The sequence below is a fragment of the Oncorhynchus mykiss genome, chromosome 1 (genome assembly GCF_013265735.2).
Source record: "Oncorhynchus mykiss isolate Arlee chromosome 1, USDA_OmykA_1.1, whole genome shotgun sequence".
Lineage (NCBI taxonomy): Eukaryota > Metazoa > Chordata > Actinopteri > Salmoniformes > Salmonidae > Oncorhynchus > Oncorhynchus mykiss.
The window spans coordinates 29,291,457-29,308,759 of NC_048565.1; the positions used below are offsets into that span (position 1 = coordinate 29,291,457).

The window sequence follows — 17,303 nt, forward strand, 5'->3', positions numbered from 1 at the left end:
CTTGTTTCTCATGGTCTGAGAGTCCTTTAGGTGCCTTTTGGCAAACTCCAAGTGGGCTGTCATGTGCCTTTTACTGAGGAGTGGCTTCTGTCTGGCCACTCTACCATAAAGGCCTGATTGGTGGTGCTGCAGAGATGGTTGTCCTTCTAGAAGGTTCTCCCATCTCCACAGAGAAACTCTGGAGCTTTGTCAGAGTGACCATCGGGTTCTTGATCACCTCCCTGACCAAGGCCCTTCTCCCCCCATTGCTCAGTTTGGCTGGGCGGGCCAGCTCTAGGAAGAGTCTTGGTGGCTCCAAACTTCTTCCATTTAAGAATAATGGAGGCAAATGTGTTCTTTTGGACCTTCAATGCTGAATACATTTTTTGGGACCCTTTGCTAGATCTGTGCCTCAACACAATCCTGTTTCGGAGCTTTATGGACAATTTCTTCGACCTCATGGCTTGGTTTTTGCTCTGACATGCACTGTCAACTGTGGGACCTTATTTATACACAGTTTTGTGCCTTTCCAAAAAATGTCCAAGAATTTAATATAGCACAGGTGGACTCCAATCAAGTTGTAGAAACATCTCAAGGATGATCAATGGAAACAGGATGCACCTGAGCTAAATTTTGAGTCTCATAGCAAAGGGTCTGAATACTTATGTAAATAAGCTATTTCTGTTTTTGCTATGTCATTATGGGTTATTGTGTGTAGATTAATGAGGAAATTGTTTGATTTAATCAATTTTAGAATATGGCTGTCACGTAACAAAATATGGAAAAAGACAAGGGGTCTGAATACATTCCAAATGCACTGAATACTATATACAGACCACTTGACTTTTTCCACATTTTGTTACTCTAAAATTGATTTTAAAAAACAATTTCATCAATCTACAGACAATAGCCCATAATGACTAAGCAAAAACATGTTATTAGAAATGTTTTTTTTAAATGCCATATTTACATAACTATTCAGACCCTTTGCTATGAGACTCAAAAAAAAGTTGTTTTAACATTTTTATTTTACTTTAATTTAACCAGGTAGGCCAGTTGAGAACAAGTTCTCATGACAACTGCGACCTGGCCAAGATAAAGCAACACAGTGCGACAAAAAACAACAACACAGAGTTACATGTGGGATTAACAAAAGTACAGTCAATAACAATAGAAAAATCTATATACAGTGTGTGCAAATGGAGTAAGGAGGTAAGGCAATAAATAGGCCATTGTAGCGAAGTAATTACAATTTAGCAAATTAACACTGGAATGATAGATGTGCAGATGATGATGTGCAAGTAGAAATACTGGAGTGCAAAATATATTTTTGTTAAAGTAAATAAAAACAATATGGGGATGAGGTAGGTAGTTGGATGGACTATTTACAGATGGGCTGTGTGTCACGCCCTGGTCTGAGTATTTTGTGTTTTCTTTATTATTTTGGTCAGGCCAGGGTGTGACATGGGTTTATTATGTGGTGTGTTTTGTGTTTTATTATGTTGTTTTTTTTGTAGGTATTGGGATTGTGATATAGTAGGGTTATCTAGGAAAGTCTATGGTTGCCTGAAGTGGTTCTCAATCAGAGGCAGGTGTTTATCGTTGTCTCTGATTGGGAACCATATTTAGGCAGCCATATTCTTTGAGTGTTTCGTGGGTGATTGTTCCTGTCTCTGTGTTTGTTTGCACCAGTTAGGCTATGTAGGTTTTCGCGTTACGTTTCTTGTTTTGTTAGTTTGTTCATGTGTAGTTTCTTTATTAAAGAACCATGAATCAAAATTACCATGCTGCATTTTGGTCCGATCCTTGCTACACCTCCTCTTCAGAGGAGGAGATAGAAGAAAACCGTAACACTGTGTACAACTGCAGCAATCGGTAAGCTGCTCAGATGCTTAAAGTTAGTGAGGGAGATATAAATCTCCAACTTCAGCGATTTCTGCAATTCGTTCCAGTCATTGGCAGCAGAGAACTGGAAGGAAAGGCGGCCGAATGAGGAAATGGCTTTGGGGGTGACCAGTGAAATATACCTGTTGGAGCGTGTGCTGCGGGTGGGTGCTGCTATGGTGACCAGTGAGCTGAGATAAGGCAGGGCTTTACCTAGCAACGACTTATAGATGACCTGGAGCCAGTGGGTTTGGCGACGGATATGAAGCGAGGGCCAGCCAACGAGAGCATACAGGTCGCAGTTGTGGGTGGTATATGGGGCTTTGGTGACAAAACGGATGGCACTATGATCGAATGCATCCAGTTTGCTGAGTAGAGTGTTGGAGGTTATTTTGTAAATGACATCGCTGAAGTCGAGGATCAGTAGGATAGTCACCCTTGTAAAACTATGTTTGGTAGCGTGAGTGAAGTAGGCTTTGTTGCGAAATAGGAAGCTGATTCTAGATTTCATTTTGGATTGTAGATGCTTAATATGAGTCTGGAAGGAGAGTTTACAGTCTAGCAAGACACTTAGGTATTTGTAGTTGTCCACATATTCTAAGTCAGAACCGTCCAGAGTAGTGATGCTAGAAGAGCATGCATTTAGTTTTACTAGCATTTAAGAGCAGTTGGAGGCCACGGAAGGAGTGTTGTATGACATTGAAGCTCATTTGGAGGTTTGTTAACATAATGTCCAAAGAAGGGCATTGTGGATCAAGGAATCACCTGCAGCAAGAGCGACATTGTTGATATATTCAGAGAAAAGAGTCAGCCCGAGAATTGAACCCTGTGATACCTCCATAGAGACTGCCAAAGGTCTGGACAACAGGCCCTCCGATTTGAGAAGTACAGTGCCTTGCGAAAGTATTCGGCCCCCTTGAACTTTGCGACCTTTTGCCACATTTCAGGCTTCAAACATAAAGATATAAAACTGTATTTTTTTGTGAAGAATCAACAACAAGTGGGACACAATCATGAAGTGGAACGACATTTATTGGATATTTCAAACTTTTTTAACAAATCAAAAACTGAAAAATTGGGCGTGCAAAATTATTCAGCCCCCTTAAGTTAATACTTTGTAGCACCACCTTTTTGCTGCGATTACAGCTGTAAGTCGCTTGGGGTATGTCTCTATCAGTTTTGCACATCGAGAGACTGAAATCTTTTCCCATTCCTCCTTGCAAAACAGCTCGTGCTCAGTGAGGTTGGATGGAGAGCATTTGTGAACAGCAGTTTTCAGTTCTCTCCACAGATTCTCGATTGGATTCAGGTCTGGACTTTGACTTGGCCATTCTAACACCTGGATATGTTTATTTTTTAACCATTCCATTGTAGATTTTGCTTTATGTTTTGGATCATTGTCTTGTTGGAAGACAAATCTCTGTCCCAGTCTCAGGTCTTTTGCAGACTCCATCAGGTTTTCTTCCAGAATGGTCCTGTATTTGGCTCCATCCATCTTCCCATCAATTTTAACCATCTTCCCTGTCCCTGCTGAAGAAAAGCAGGCCCAAACCATGATGCTGCCACCACCATGTTTGACAGTGGGGATGGTGTGTTCAGCTGTGTTGCTTTTACACCAAACATAACGTTTTGCATTGTTGCCAAAAAGTTCAATTTTGGTTTCATCTGACCAGAGCACCTTCTTCCACATGTTTGGTGTGTCTCCCAGGTGGCTTGTGGCAAACTTTAAACAACACTTTTTATGGATATCTTTAAGAAATGGCTTTCTTCTTGCCTCTCTTCCATAAAGGCCAGATTTGTGCAATATACGACTGATTGTTGTCCTATGGACAGAGTCTCCCACCTCAGCTGTAGATCTCTGCAGTTCATCCAGAGTGATCATGGGCCTCTTGGCTGCATCTCTGATCAGTCTTCTCCTTGTATGAGCTGAAAGTTTAGAGGGACGGCCAGGTCTTGGTAAATTTGCAGTGGTCTGATACTCCATTTCAATATTATTGCTTGCACAGTGCTCCTTGGGATGTTTAAAGCTTGGGAAATCTTTTTGTATCCAAATCCGGCTTTAAACTTCTTCACAACAGTATCTCGGACCTGCCTTGTGTGTTCCTTGTTCTCAATGATGCTCTCTGCGCTTTTAACGGGCCTCTGAGACTATCACAGTGCAGGTGCATTTATACGGAGACTTGATTACACACAGGTGGATTGTATTTATCATCATTAGTCATTTAGGTCAACATTGGATCATTCAGAGATCCTCACTGAACTTCTGGAGACAGTTTGCTGCACTGAAAGTAAAGGGACTGAATAATTTTGCACGCCCAATTTTTCAGTTTTTGATTTGTTAAAAAAGTTTGAAATATCCAATAAATGTCGTTCCACTTGTTGTTGATTCTTCACAAAAAAATACAGTTTTATATCTTTATGTTTGAAGCCTGAAATGTGGCAAAAGGTCGCAAAGTTCAAGGGGGCCGAATACTTTCGCAAGGCACTGTAGTTGGTGAACCAGGCGAGACAGTCATTTGAGAAACCAAGGCTATTGAGTCTGCCGATAAGAATACGGTAATTGACAGAGTCGAAAGCCTTGGTCAGGTCGATGAAGACGGCTGCACAGTACTGTCTTTTATGGATGGTGGTTATGATAACGTTTAGTACCTTGAGCGTGGCTGAGGTGCACCCGTGACCAGCTCGGAAACCGGATTGCACAGCAGAGAAGGTACAGAGGGATTCGAAATGGTCAGTGATCTGTTTGTTAACTTGGCTTTCGAAGACTTTAGGAAGGCAGGGCAGGATGGATATAGGTCTGTAACAGTTTGGGTCTAGAGTATCACCCGCTTTGAAGATGGGGATGACCACGGCAGCTTTCCAATCTTTAGGAATCTCGTACGATAAGAAAGAGAGGTTGAACAGACTAGTAACAGGGTTTGCAATAATGACGGTTGATCATTTTTCAAAGAGAGGGTCCAGATTGTCTAGCCCAGCTGATTTGTACGGGTCCAGGTTTTGCAGCTCTTTCAGAACATCTGCTATCTGGATTTGGGTGAAGGAGAAGCTGTGGCGGCTTGGGCCAGTAGCTGTGGGGGTGCAGAGCTGTTGGCCGGGTTTTGGGTAGCCAGGAGAAAAGCATGGCCAGCCGTAGAGAAATGCTTTTTAAAATTTGATTATCGTGGATTTATCGGTGGTGACACTGTTTCCTAGCCTCAGTGCAGTGGGCAGCTGGGAGGAGGAGCTCTTATTCTCCATGGACTTTACAGTGTCCCAAAACGTTTTGGAGTTAGAGCTACAGGATGAAATTGAGTTTCTTGTGTCTTGAATTCAAAATAAATCACAGACTGTCACCAGCAAAGCACCCCCACAACATCACACCTCCATGCTTCTCGGTGGGAACCACACATGCGGTGATCGTCCCCTGAACGAGGCAGTTAACCCACTGTTCCTAGGCCGTCATTGAAAATAAGTTTTGTTCTTAACTGACTTAAAGTTAAATAAAGATATAATTTTTTTTTTTTTATGTTGCAGCGCTTGAGGCGTCACTGCAGACCTGGATTCGATCCCAGGCAGGCAGCACACAATTGTCCAGGTTAGGGAAAAGTTTGGCCAGCAGGGATTTCCTTGTCCCATATCGCTCTGGCGACTCCTTGTGGCTGGTTGCCAGCTGGACGGTGTTTCCTCCGACACATTGGTGCGGCTGGCTTCTGGGTTAAGCTAGTAGCAGTGCAGCGTGGCAGGGTTGTGTTTCGGAGGACGCATGGCTTTCGACCTTTGCCTCTCCCCAGTCCGTAGTGGAGTTGGGACAAGACTGTAAACTACCAATTGAATATCATGAAATTGTGGAGAAAAAGGGGTAAAAAAACAAAAATGTAAGCCCTTTATCTACTTTGCCAGATGATCTTGTGGATACCATTTTTGTATATCTCTCTGTGGAGTTTGAAGGAAGTTTCTTATTATCTTTAGCGGAATTGCTAACTAGCGTTAGCGCAATGATTGGGAGTCTATGGTAACCAACGCTAGTTAACATCGGCTTGCGAAACTACCTCTAACTTCCTTCCTACAGGATGCAGAGACATACAAATGGTATCCATTAATTAATCTGACTCTGGGGAAGTAGATAGAGGGGTTCATTGCCAAAATCCCGAAGTATCCCTTTAAAGCTATAGATCTTAAATGTAATTCTGTCCTGAATTGTGAGCCTAGACATGCTGGGTAGAAGTTTTAGTAAGAGGTTGGTGAGGTGATTCAATACTCTGAGTCAGTGCTGTGTGAAATGTTTGGTCTGTCTGTATTTGGTCTTTGGCAGTGCTCGGAGCCCTGACCCTGTGCTGGGTAAGCGGTAAGGTTGTGGGGTTGTATGTACCAAACTGGGTGGAACAGCAGAGACAGACTGCTTGGGAGAGAAACATCTCTCTTCAGTGCTGCTGTCAGATGGCCATTTCTTGCATAGCTCAGATTTTTCACAAGCTGCAGCTATTGGGAGAGAGGCCTTTTGGACAAAGCAGACGGAATGCTCTTGTCTTGTACTGGTTGCTCTCTTTTCTCCCTCGGTGGTGTGGCTTGATATCTCTAGTAAGAAGAGCTTACAAGCATGGAGAATGTCCTGGGAAATGCTCAGGATCAATGATTAAGCCTTGGGAATGGTGGCCCTGATCCGAACACTAATCCTACCTGTCATGCCAGCTCTTGTCCTTGGAAAGAAAACTCTCTTAATATTGACATGCACAGACAAAGTGAAAATTAATAATTTTGTCCATGGACATGACATCTCATTGCACCTTAGCATTTCTCTCTTCCACATTGTGGAAGCATAAGTACTGCAGCTGGAGAGCTTTAGCTTTTTGGAGCCGTTGTCATAGTTTCCTTTCTGCAGCAGTGTGAAGGAAATACATTAGAGGCCTTTGTCATTTGATTGGAATTGAGTATGAATTGATTCAGAATGAACATGAGCCTGTTTTCAATCCGAGAACATAATAATATTAAAACAAAAACATGAAAGTGTGTTTCTGTTAATGCACCACATCTCGCGTTAAGCCACAATAGGATTTTCTATTTTCATACATTAATTTCACCCGTAGAACATTACAGGCAGTGCTAAATGTACACTGTGTTTAACTTGGGTAAATGAGTATCAGCAGAGAGGGTCATCTAGCACATGAGGAGCACACAAGCCAGTGTTTAAATAAGGGGGAAAAAGTGCTCCAATATTCCTCCTGGAGAGGTCTCGCAGTGGCTCAGTCCCAGTGCTCTGCAGGCATGAATCATGATAGATAAGGAGATGGGGCTGAGATTATGTTTGAAGAGCCCCGGGCTCCATAAAGTAGCCTGGGTCTTGGTGCCCATGACAAAAGGCGAGTCAGGGTCTAAATATTGACTCACAAAGTACAGTTTTGGTTTTGCAGGCAAATTGTTCTAGCCATATTTTAAATATATATTAATTATATATTTTCAGAGAGATTTTTGTTAGAAATGAATTTTAAATTGTTCTGTCTGGAATGAGCCATCTGTATTGGCTTTCGTTCAAATACCTAGACCTTGGCTCACAAGAATATGAACTCATGCTTTGCTCAAACATAAATGATATGGATGTAATTAAAGCAACTGTGATATATACAGTTGAAGTCGGAAGTTTACATGCACTTAGGTTGGAGTCATTAAAACTCGTTTTTCAAACACTCCACAAATTTCTTGTTAACAAGCTATAGTTTTGGCAAGTCAGTTAGGACATCTACTTTGTGCATGACACAAGTCATTTTTCCAACAATTGTTTGCAGACAGATTATTTAACTTATAAATCACAATTCCAGTGTATCAGAAGTTTACATACACTAAATTGGCTGTGCCTTTAAACAGCTTGGAAAATTCCAGAAAATTATGTCATGGCTTTAGAAGCTTCTGATAGGCTAATTGACATCATTTGAGTCAATTGGAGGTGTACTTGTGGATGTATTTCAAGGCCTAACTTCAAACTCAGTGCCTCTTTGCTTGGCATCATGGGAAAATCAAAAGAAATTAGCCAAGACCTCAGAAAAAAACTGTAGACCTCCACAAGTTTGGTTCATCCTTGGGAGCAATTTCCAAATGCCTGAAGGTACCACGTTCATCTGTACAAACAATAGTACGCAAGTATAAACACCATGGGACAATGCAGCCGTCATACCTCTCAGAAAGGAGACACGTTCTGTCTCCTAGAGATGAACGTACTTTGGTGCGAAAAGTGCAAATCAATCCCAGAACAACAGCAAAGGACCTTGTGAAGATGCTGGAGGAAACAGGTACAAAGGTATCTATATCCACAGTAAAACGAGTCCTATATCGACATAACCGCCATAGAAAAGCCAGACTACGGTTTGCAACTGCACATGGAGACAAAGATCATACTTTTTGGAGAAATGTCCTCTGGTCTGATGAAACAAAAATAGAACTGTTTGATCATAATGACCATCGTTATGTTTGGAGGAAAAAGAGGGAGACCTGCAAGCCGAAGAACACCATCCCAACCGTGAAGCACGGGGATGGGAGCATCATGTTGTGGGGGTGCTTTGCTGCAGGAGGGACTGGTGCACTTCACAAAATTGATGGCATCATGAGGAGGGGAATTTATGTGGATATATTGAAGCAACATCAGTTAAACCTTGGTCGCAAATGGGTCTTCCAAATGGACAATGACTCCAAGCATACTTCCAAAGTTGTGGCAAAATGGCTTAAGGACAACAAAGTCAAGGTATTGGAGTGGCCATTACAAAGCCCTGACCTCAATCCTATAGAAGATTTATGGGCAGAACTGAAAAGGTGTGTGCGAACAAGGAGGCTTACAAACCTGACTCAGTTACACCAGCTCTGTCAGGAGGAATGGGCCAAAATTCACTTAACTTATTGTGGGAAGCTTGTGGAAGGCTACCCGAAACGTTTGACCCAAGTAAAACAATTTAAAGGCAATGCTACCAAATACGGATTCTTAAAGTGTTGATCCTAACTGACCTAAACAGGGAATTTTTACTAGGATTAAATGTCAGGAATTCTGAAAAACCGAGTTTAAATGTATTTGGCTAAGGTTTATGTAAAACTTCCGACTTCAACTGTATACACTACCGGTCAAAAGTTTTATAACACTTACTCATTCAAGGGTTTTTCTTTATTTTTGCTATTTTCTACATTGTAGAATAATAGTGAAGGCATCAAAACTATGAAATAACACATATGGAATCATGTAGTAGCCAAAAACAAATCAAAATATTTTTTACATGTGAGATTCTTCAAATAGCCACCTTTGCCTTGATGACCGCTTTGCACACACTTGACATTCTCTCAACCAGCTTCACCTGGAATACATTTCCAACAGTCTTGAAGGAGTTCCGTCATATGCTGAGCAATTGTTGGCTGCTTTGCGGCCCGACTCATCCCACTACATCTCAATTTGATTGAGGTTTGGGGGTTGTGGAGGCCAGATCATCTGATGCGGCACGCCATCACTCTCCTTCTTGGTAAAATAGCCCTTACACAGCCTGGAGGTGTGTTGGGTCATTGTCCTGTTGAAAAACAAATTATAGTCCCACTAAGCCCAAACCAGGTGGGATGGGGTATCACTGCAGAATGCTGTGGTAGCCATGCTGGTTAAGTGTGCCTTGAAATCTAAATAAATCACTGACAGTGTCACGAGCAAAGCACCCCCACACCATAACACCACCTCCTCCATGCTTCACAGTGGGATATACACATGCGGAGATCATCCGTTTACCCACACTGCATCTCAAAAAAACACAGCGGTTGGATCCAAAAATCTCCAATTTGCACTCCAGACCAAAGGTCAAATTTCCACTGGTCTAATGTCCATTGCTCATGTTTCTTGGCCCAAACAAGTCTCTTCTTCTTATTCTTGTCTTAACAGTTGATGTTCAACTGAACAGTTGATGTTGATATGTGTCTGTTACTTGAACTCTGTGAAGCATTTATTTGGAAACTCTAATGAGCTTATCCTCTGCAGCAGAGGTAACTCTGGATCATTCCTGTGGCGGTCCTTATGAGAGACAGTTTCATCATAGCGCTTGATGGTTTTTGCGACTGGACTTGAAGAAACTTTGTTGAAATTTCCCGTCTTAAAGTAATGATGTACTGTCGTTTCTCTTGGATTATTTGAGCTGTTCTTGCCATAATATGGAGTTAGCCCCCATACCTTGTCATAACACAACTGATTGACTCAAATGCATTAATAAGAAGGAAAGAAATTCCACAAATGAACTTTAAAAAAGGCACACCTGTTAATTGAATTGCATTCCACCTCATGAAGCTGGCTGAGAGAATGCCAAGAGAGTGCAAAGCTGTCATCAAGGCAAAGGGAGGCAATTTGAAGAATCTTAAATTTAAAATATATTTTGATTTGTTTAACACTTTTGGTTACAACATGATTCCATATGTGTCATGTCATAGTTTTGATGTCTTCACTATTATTCTACAATGTAGAAAATAGTAAAAATAAAGAAAAACTCTTGAATGAGTAGGTGTTATATACAGTAGGGCAAAAAAGTATTTAGTCAGCCACCAATTGTGCAAGTTCTCCCACTTAAAAATATGAGAGAGGCCTGTAGTTTTCATCATAGGTACACTTCAACTATGACAGACAAAATGAGAAAAAAAAATCCAGAAAATCACATTGTAGGAATTTTAACAAATTTATTTGCAAATTATGGTGGCAAATAAGTATTTGGTCAATAACAAAAGTTTATCTCAATACTTTGTTATATACCCTTTGTTGGCAATGACAGAGGTCAAATGTTTTCTGTATGTCTTCACAAGGTTTTCACACACTGTTGCTGGTATTTTGGCCCATTCCTCCATGGAGATCTCCTCTAGAGCAGTGATGTTTTGGGGCTGTTGTCATGTCATAGTTGAAGTGTACCTATGATGAAAATTACAGACGTCTCTCATATTTTTAAGTGGGAGAACTTGCACAATTGGTGGCTGACTAAATATTTTTTTGCCCCACTGTGTGTGTGTGTGTGTGTGTGTGTATGTATGTATGTATATATATATATATATATATATATTAGCATTCTATATATATATATATATACATTCCTAATTAGCATTCTAATGTAGAATTGTTAATGTGATAAAGTCACACTGCTCAATGCATTAGGGCTGCTTTGCACACGGTTCCACTCTTGCCATGCTCTCTCTATTCCCACTCTGACGAGCATTCAGAATGAGAGCTTGTCAATATGTAAGGGATGTCACTCTTCTCTCTGTTGTGCAATATGCCTGCAAGTTGTGCAGATTCTTTCATTAATGCCGGAGCGTTACAGTCTCTTGAAGAGCAATTACAAGGGATGTTTGTGTGTCAAAAAGAGTCTATTTGAACATATTATTCCTTTATTTCTAGACAACCGTGGAAGCCGTAGCTGTTCCCAGTAGATTACCACTTCCAATGTGTATGTTTTTTTTCCTTTTAAAAAGCGTTCTAAACTGTATTTGTTTTATGTTAAGGGGCTTAAGGGGCCCTCCAAGTGAAATATGGATTGGCGTTCTTGGAACAACTACCGAGTGAGTGACTGTACTGTAATCTCTCACATACTGTGGCCCTGCCCTCTGTTTCCTGAGTCAAATCAATACCAGAGCACCCGCTAAAGAGTTTCTGTCCAGGCTCATTAATTATAATTTGCTCTCCTTTCCACTTAATCTATTAGAGGCTCTTGATTCACACCCATTAATCTTTTCTCATTAATGTGTATTCTCTTCCCTCACTGAGACTCATGTTCCTCTGGTGTTTGCTTAATGACAGTCAGGTCTGGTCAGATCTGCCTCACTTGCTCTGCGGTTCATTCTGGTGAAATCACGATTTAGTCAACAGAGTTTATTTTGTCTTACGTTCAGATGAAAACTGAATGTTTGAGTGGTACAGACAACCTCGTAAGTTTGCTCCCACAGTGGGCGGTGTTAATTACTTACAACAAAAAGTATATTTATTTACCCAAACAGAAACTAAACATCATTGTACATGTCCTGGGGTCATTCACTGAGGATTTGATGGCAGAAAACAAATCCACAAATATGATTCTGCCAAAAGGCTTGGCTCCATTCTTGTGATCAGTTTCTCGTTTTAAAATGAACTGTGAGGTAAAAATTGTTGTTTCTATCTTGTAACAGTGCCCCATTTAGAAACCATTTAAAGGTGTAAAAGGGATGCTGGCACTAATTACATTTAAGTATTTTCTTCATCTGCAATTTTTAGGCATGGTCATCTGTACAAATGTACACTACAGTTATTCTGCATGTTGCTTTTGTGCACAACTGGCTTTAGTCCATGTCAAATTAGCTTCAAGGAGCATGTTTCTCCTCCGTTAGGCCCTAGTTACTGCCTACACATCCACGTTTGTGCTACAAAAGATATTCATTTTGGACGGATTCCTTACGATGATATCATAGCTTCTGATCATTATCAGAGAGCTGTGTTGCTGCACCTTTTACAGTCATATCAAGCTAGATAGGACCCTCCCCCTCCCAAACTCCAGCCCAGATATTGCCTCACTTGATTTGCTCGCCCACTCCCACAATGGTTTCTGAGTAGAGCGAAGAAGAGAAGAAACCTCTGTGTGGAAATCCACAACCAGAGTTTGCCTTTGAGAAAATAATTTATCTTTCTTAGAAATAAAGAATTCTGATTTGTACTGACTTTCCAATAGTGATGATACTTTCTTTGCAATGGTTGTTGACCAACGGTTGTTGACCCAGATGGTACTCGTCCTCCAATGGACCTATGCTTATGTTAACGTATTGGATGTTTTGCCATAAGCAATTGCAGTGTCTGCTATTTATAGGGTTTGGGTCATTTACATGGCTAATTATATGCGTGCACCTTGGATTTTGCAGCAGTCACTTCCAGTATAAGATGAAAGCGAGTGCTGGGAGCTATAGTAGTTTGCATTGCGTATGTTGTTGATTCAGCTGTGAGATACCATTGTATGTCTCATAACTGTTTATTTGGCCATGTATTGTGGTGTTTCTTATCTGTAGCTAGAGAGGTGATTGTTCCATTATTTCACAGAGCGAGGTCCTGCTTATTCTGCAGCTGGCTTGTGTTTCACTAGGCTCTATACAACACAATGGAGTACTCAGTTACTTGTTGAATTGTGTCACTGATCTCTTGATGAAATAATAGATAGCATAGATTCTTTCATCCCTCTGTTTCAAATTTAAAAAATTACTATCTGTAATCTTAAAAAAAAAAGCTGAATAATGGATCAAAACAAGTTAGAAACTGCTATTGAATTTGCATATACTCTCACATTGATACCATAGGATTTCATTGAATATATACCTCACATCAGTTCCATTCCATATACAGTGCCTTGCGAAAGTATTCGGCCCCCTTGAACTTTGCGACCTTTTGCTACATTTCAGGCTTCAAACATAAAGATATAAAACTGTATTTTTTTGTGAAGAATCAACAACAAGTGGGACAGAATCATGAAGTGGAATGACATTTATTGGATATTTCAAACTTTTTTAACAAATCAAAAACTGAAAAATTGGGCGTGCAAAATTATTCATCCCCCTTAAGTTAATACTTTGTAGCGCCACCTTTTGCTGCGATTACAGCTGTAAGTCGCTTGGGGTATGTCTCTATCAGTTTTGCACATCGAGAGACTGAAATTTTTTCCCATTCCTCCTTGCAAAACAGCTCGAGCTCAGTGAGGTTGGATGGAGAGCATTTGTGAACAGCAGTTTTCAGTTCTTTCCACAGATTCTCGATTGGATTCAGGTCTGGACTTTGACTTGGCCATTCTAACACCTGGATATGTTTATTTTTTAACCATTCCATTGTAGATTTTGCTTTATGTTTTGGATCATTGTCTTGTTGGAAGACAAATCTCCTTCCCAGTCTCAGGTCTTTTGCAGACTCCATCAGGTTTTCTTCCAGAATGGTCCTGTATTTGGCTCCATCCATCTTCCCATCAATTTTAACCATCTTCCCTGTCCCTGCTGAAGAAAAGCAGGCCCAAACCATGATGCTGCCACCACCATGTTTGACAGTGGGGATGGTGTGTTCAGCTGTGTTGCTTTTATGCCAAACATAACGTTTTGCATTGTTGCCAAAAAGTTCAATTTTGGTTTCATCTGACCAGAGCACCTTCTTCCACATGTTTGGTGTGTCTCCCAGGTGGCTTGTGGCAAACTTTAAACAATACTTTTGATGGATATCTTTAAGAAATGGCTTTCTTCTTGCCACTCTTCCATAAAGGCCAGATTTGTGATTGTTGTCCTATGGACAGAGTCTCCCACCTCAGCTGTAGATCTCTGCAGTTCATCCAGAGTGATCATGGGCCTCTTGGCTGTATCTCTGATCAGTCTTCTCCTTGTATGAGCTGAAAGTTTAGAGGGACGGCCAGGTCTTGGTAGATTTGCAGTGGTCTGATACTCCTTCCATTTCAATATTATCGCTTGCACAGTGCTCCTTGGGATGTTTAAAACTTGGGAAATCTTTTTGTATCCAAATCCGGCTTTAAACTTCTTCACAACAGTATCTCGGACCTGCCTGGTGTGTTCCTTGTTCTTCATGATGCTCTCTGCGCTTTTAACGGACCTCTGAGACTATCACAGTGCAGGTGCATTTATACGGAGACTTGATTACACACAGGTAGATTGTATTTATCATCATTAGTCATTTAGGTCAACATTGGATCATTCAGAGATCCTCACTGAACTTCTGGAGAGAGTTTGCTGCACTGAAAGTAAAGGGGCTGAATAATTTTGCACGCCCAATTTTTCAGTTTTTGATTTGTTAAAAAAGTTTGAAATATCCAATAAATGTCATTCCACTTCATGATTGTGTCCCACTTGTTGTTGATTCTTCACAAAAAAATACAGTTTTATATCTTTATGTTTGAAGCCTGAAATGTGGCAAAAGTTCGCAAAGTTCAAGGGGGCCGAATACTTTCGCAAGGCACTGTATGCATGGTGTGACATGCACTGTAATGGTCCTTCTCCTGATCAGCTCTGAGATGGTGTCATTGCCCTGTGCTTTCTTTCACTTTGTTTTAGAGCTGCTGCCACAGGAAATGACTCTGGGTGGGGGGTAAACCAGCCTTATGACTCATTCTTCTGTAAATCTACCATTAGAGTAAAACAAGGAAATTACATTTCACACAAATGTATATAGTACCACGAATACAGTACTATGAGTACATAGTTTTGCTTAGCCAGACATAGTATTCCCATATTGTCACTTTAAAAAAAGTAACTATCTTTTAGCAAAGTTGTTTACCCAACTGTAATGGCATGCTATTCCCACCTTAAACAGCAGTCACAGTACATTTGTTAAGTGAATTGCTCCTCATCCCAGGATACAAGGAGTTGACTTTGATATCGTCACTCACAGCAAGAATGAAAGGCTCATCAATTCTGAAATGGACATTTTATTTTGGTAAATGTGCAGGATAATTATCAGTCTATTAAAACTTCCCAGAGGGTTGGGAACACTTAACGTTGCATGCCGTAGCAAGCTATGCAGCTTTAAATGGTTGGAGATTTGGCAGATGCCTGTTGTTGTGGTGGCTCACAGTCCCATGATGGCTTTTGTCTCTGTGTGTCTCTCCAGGGAGTAGCTTTGTCAACTCCAGGGGCTCTCCGGGACTCCTGGGCACACCCAGCGGGAACGGCCTGGGGAAAGTCATGCCCACCAAGTCTCCACCGCCCCCTGGAGTGAACATGGGGATGGGAAACCGCAAGCCAGACCTGAGAGTGGTGATCCCCCCATCCAGCAAAGGCATGATGCCCCCACTGGTGAGTAGTCTACAGTCCCCACTCCTCACTGCACATGAGCAGACTGTAGGAACACTATGTATCTCTCAGTCCTAGGGCTGGCTTAGATTCTGGCTTAGAAGCATTCTCCTTTCCCCTCACATGTGTGCAACAGAGGGAGTTTAATTTTCCCTACACAGGATCGTGACGGTATCATTGTGGTATAGCGTGCCATGCTGGAAATGTTTTGGCGCAGGAGACAATGTCATGAGGATATCAGTGCCGTCTGAGGACCCCTTTCTTCCTGGTGGGACTGGTTGACGTGCAGCTTAGATTCACTTCCTCACTTCCAATCAGCAAGTGGCATTCGTTCTCATGCTGCATTTTTATTTGATCACCTACAGGAGCAAGATTCTGGACAGTGCCAAGAACACAAACAGCAGTATAGCTAGTTGGTCTATATTTCTGAGGCCCAGTCACTCAATTATTCATATTGAAATGATAGGCCCTCTCTAATTATTATAATGAAGGTGCAGAGCACCGGAGGCTCCACTAGACTGTCTCATCAATCTAAATGAGAAGAAAGAGAAAGAGGAAAAAAGTATTCCAAAATTGGCCAGTAATAGACTCTTTCCAACCTGCATGTTGCTGGAGCTCTCAGCAACGGGAGTTCCTCCAAGACACAGAGGCGTTGTTTGGATCAGGGGTGCCCGTAGCTTGGGCACCCGTGATCCATCCACCAGCCTGGAGCAGGAGATCAACATGTGTATGGTACTGTTACCATGCCAGCATCTGGAAGTGGTAGAGCTCCATACGTCACAAAGACAAAGCATTATTTTAGATATAACTGGTAGAATGGTTCAGACAGAGAGAATTTAGAAGGCCTGAATGTGTCAGTTGTATTGAGACGAAAGGGAGGGCCTGCTTTGCTTTGTCAGTGTAAACGCAACATTCCAGATAGGTTAAGGCTTTGGGGGCTGGCAGGTCTGCAGACAGCCTGTCATTAGGCCATAATGGTATTAAATTAATCACATCTCAGTGTGACAGAGTGGGGATGAAGGCTTAATCAGGGGCCCAGTGTGAGCCAGATAATATCTTGTCGCCCTTGTCGTGTCTTCCTGATGCTATTGATTGAGTGTGGTATTAAGACAGTCCTGGCCAGGGCACAGGGAAGTTGGAAGAGGGGCTTCCAGTTAGTCTCTTGTATAGCAGAACAGTAGCCCTCAGATACAGAGAGACCCCAGTAATCCCTAGGTGAAACAAACATGCACAATATGCAGGCTTAGTAATACTGTATCAATATATTACATTGACTGGTACCTCGTTGACTACTTTACATGAGCTACAAAGATTTGTTTTTTCATGAGTTGAACTAACTAGTCAGTTTTAGTTTCTTGAACACAGTTTTTTTAAAAGTGGAGAGCCTTCCAAATGAGTCACGTTAGAGCCTCAGGATTGATGAAGTAATTAGATTGACATAGTTATGTATTGATGCATGAGAGGTTAAGAACTTATTCAATGTGAGGTTAAGTCCAAGTCAAAGTGTGTTTGCTGACTTAAACTCTTCACCTTAGAGTTTATCCATTTCGGTTTTACATCAGTAACCTTCTGAGTAGCGAATAGTGGTGGATCCAAAATCATAGGTCAAACTCAGAAATGGTCACAAAAACAATGCTAAAGTGTTATAACATGGTCATTTAGCAGACTCTTCTATCCAA

General features: G+C 41.4%; 1 protein-coding gene across 6 annotated transcripts in view; it reads left to right on the plus strand.

Annotated features, from left to right (window-relative positions):
• The window catches only part of mef2aa (myocyte enhancer factor 2aa), a 127,585-nt gene that overhangs the window by 102,499 nt on the left and 7,783 nt on the right, over positions 1 to 17,303 (plus strand). For all 6 annotated transcript variants that reach the window (XM_036975371.1, XM_021598107.2, XM_021598130.2 and 3 more), the window contains one exon: positions 15,443 to 15,627. In XM_036975371.1, the coding sequence (XP_036831266.1) occupies positions 15,443 to 15,627 (185 nt within the window). The remainder of the gene's footprint in view (positions 1 to 15,442; positions 15,628 to 17,303) is intronic.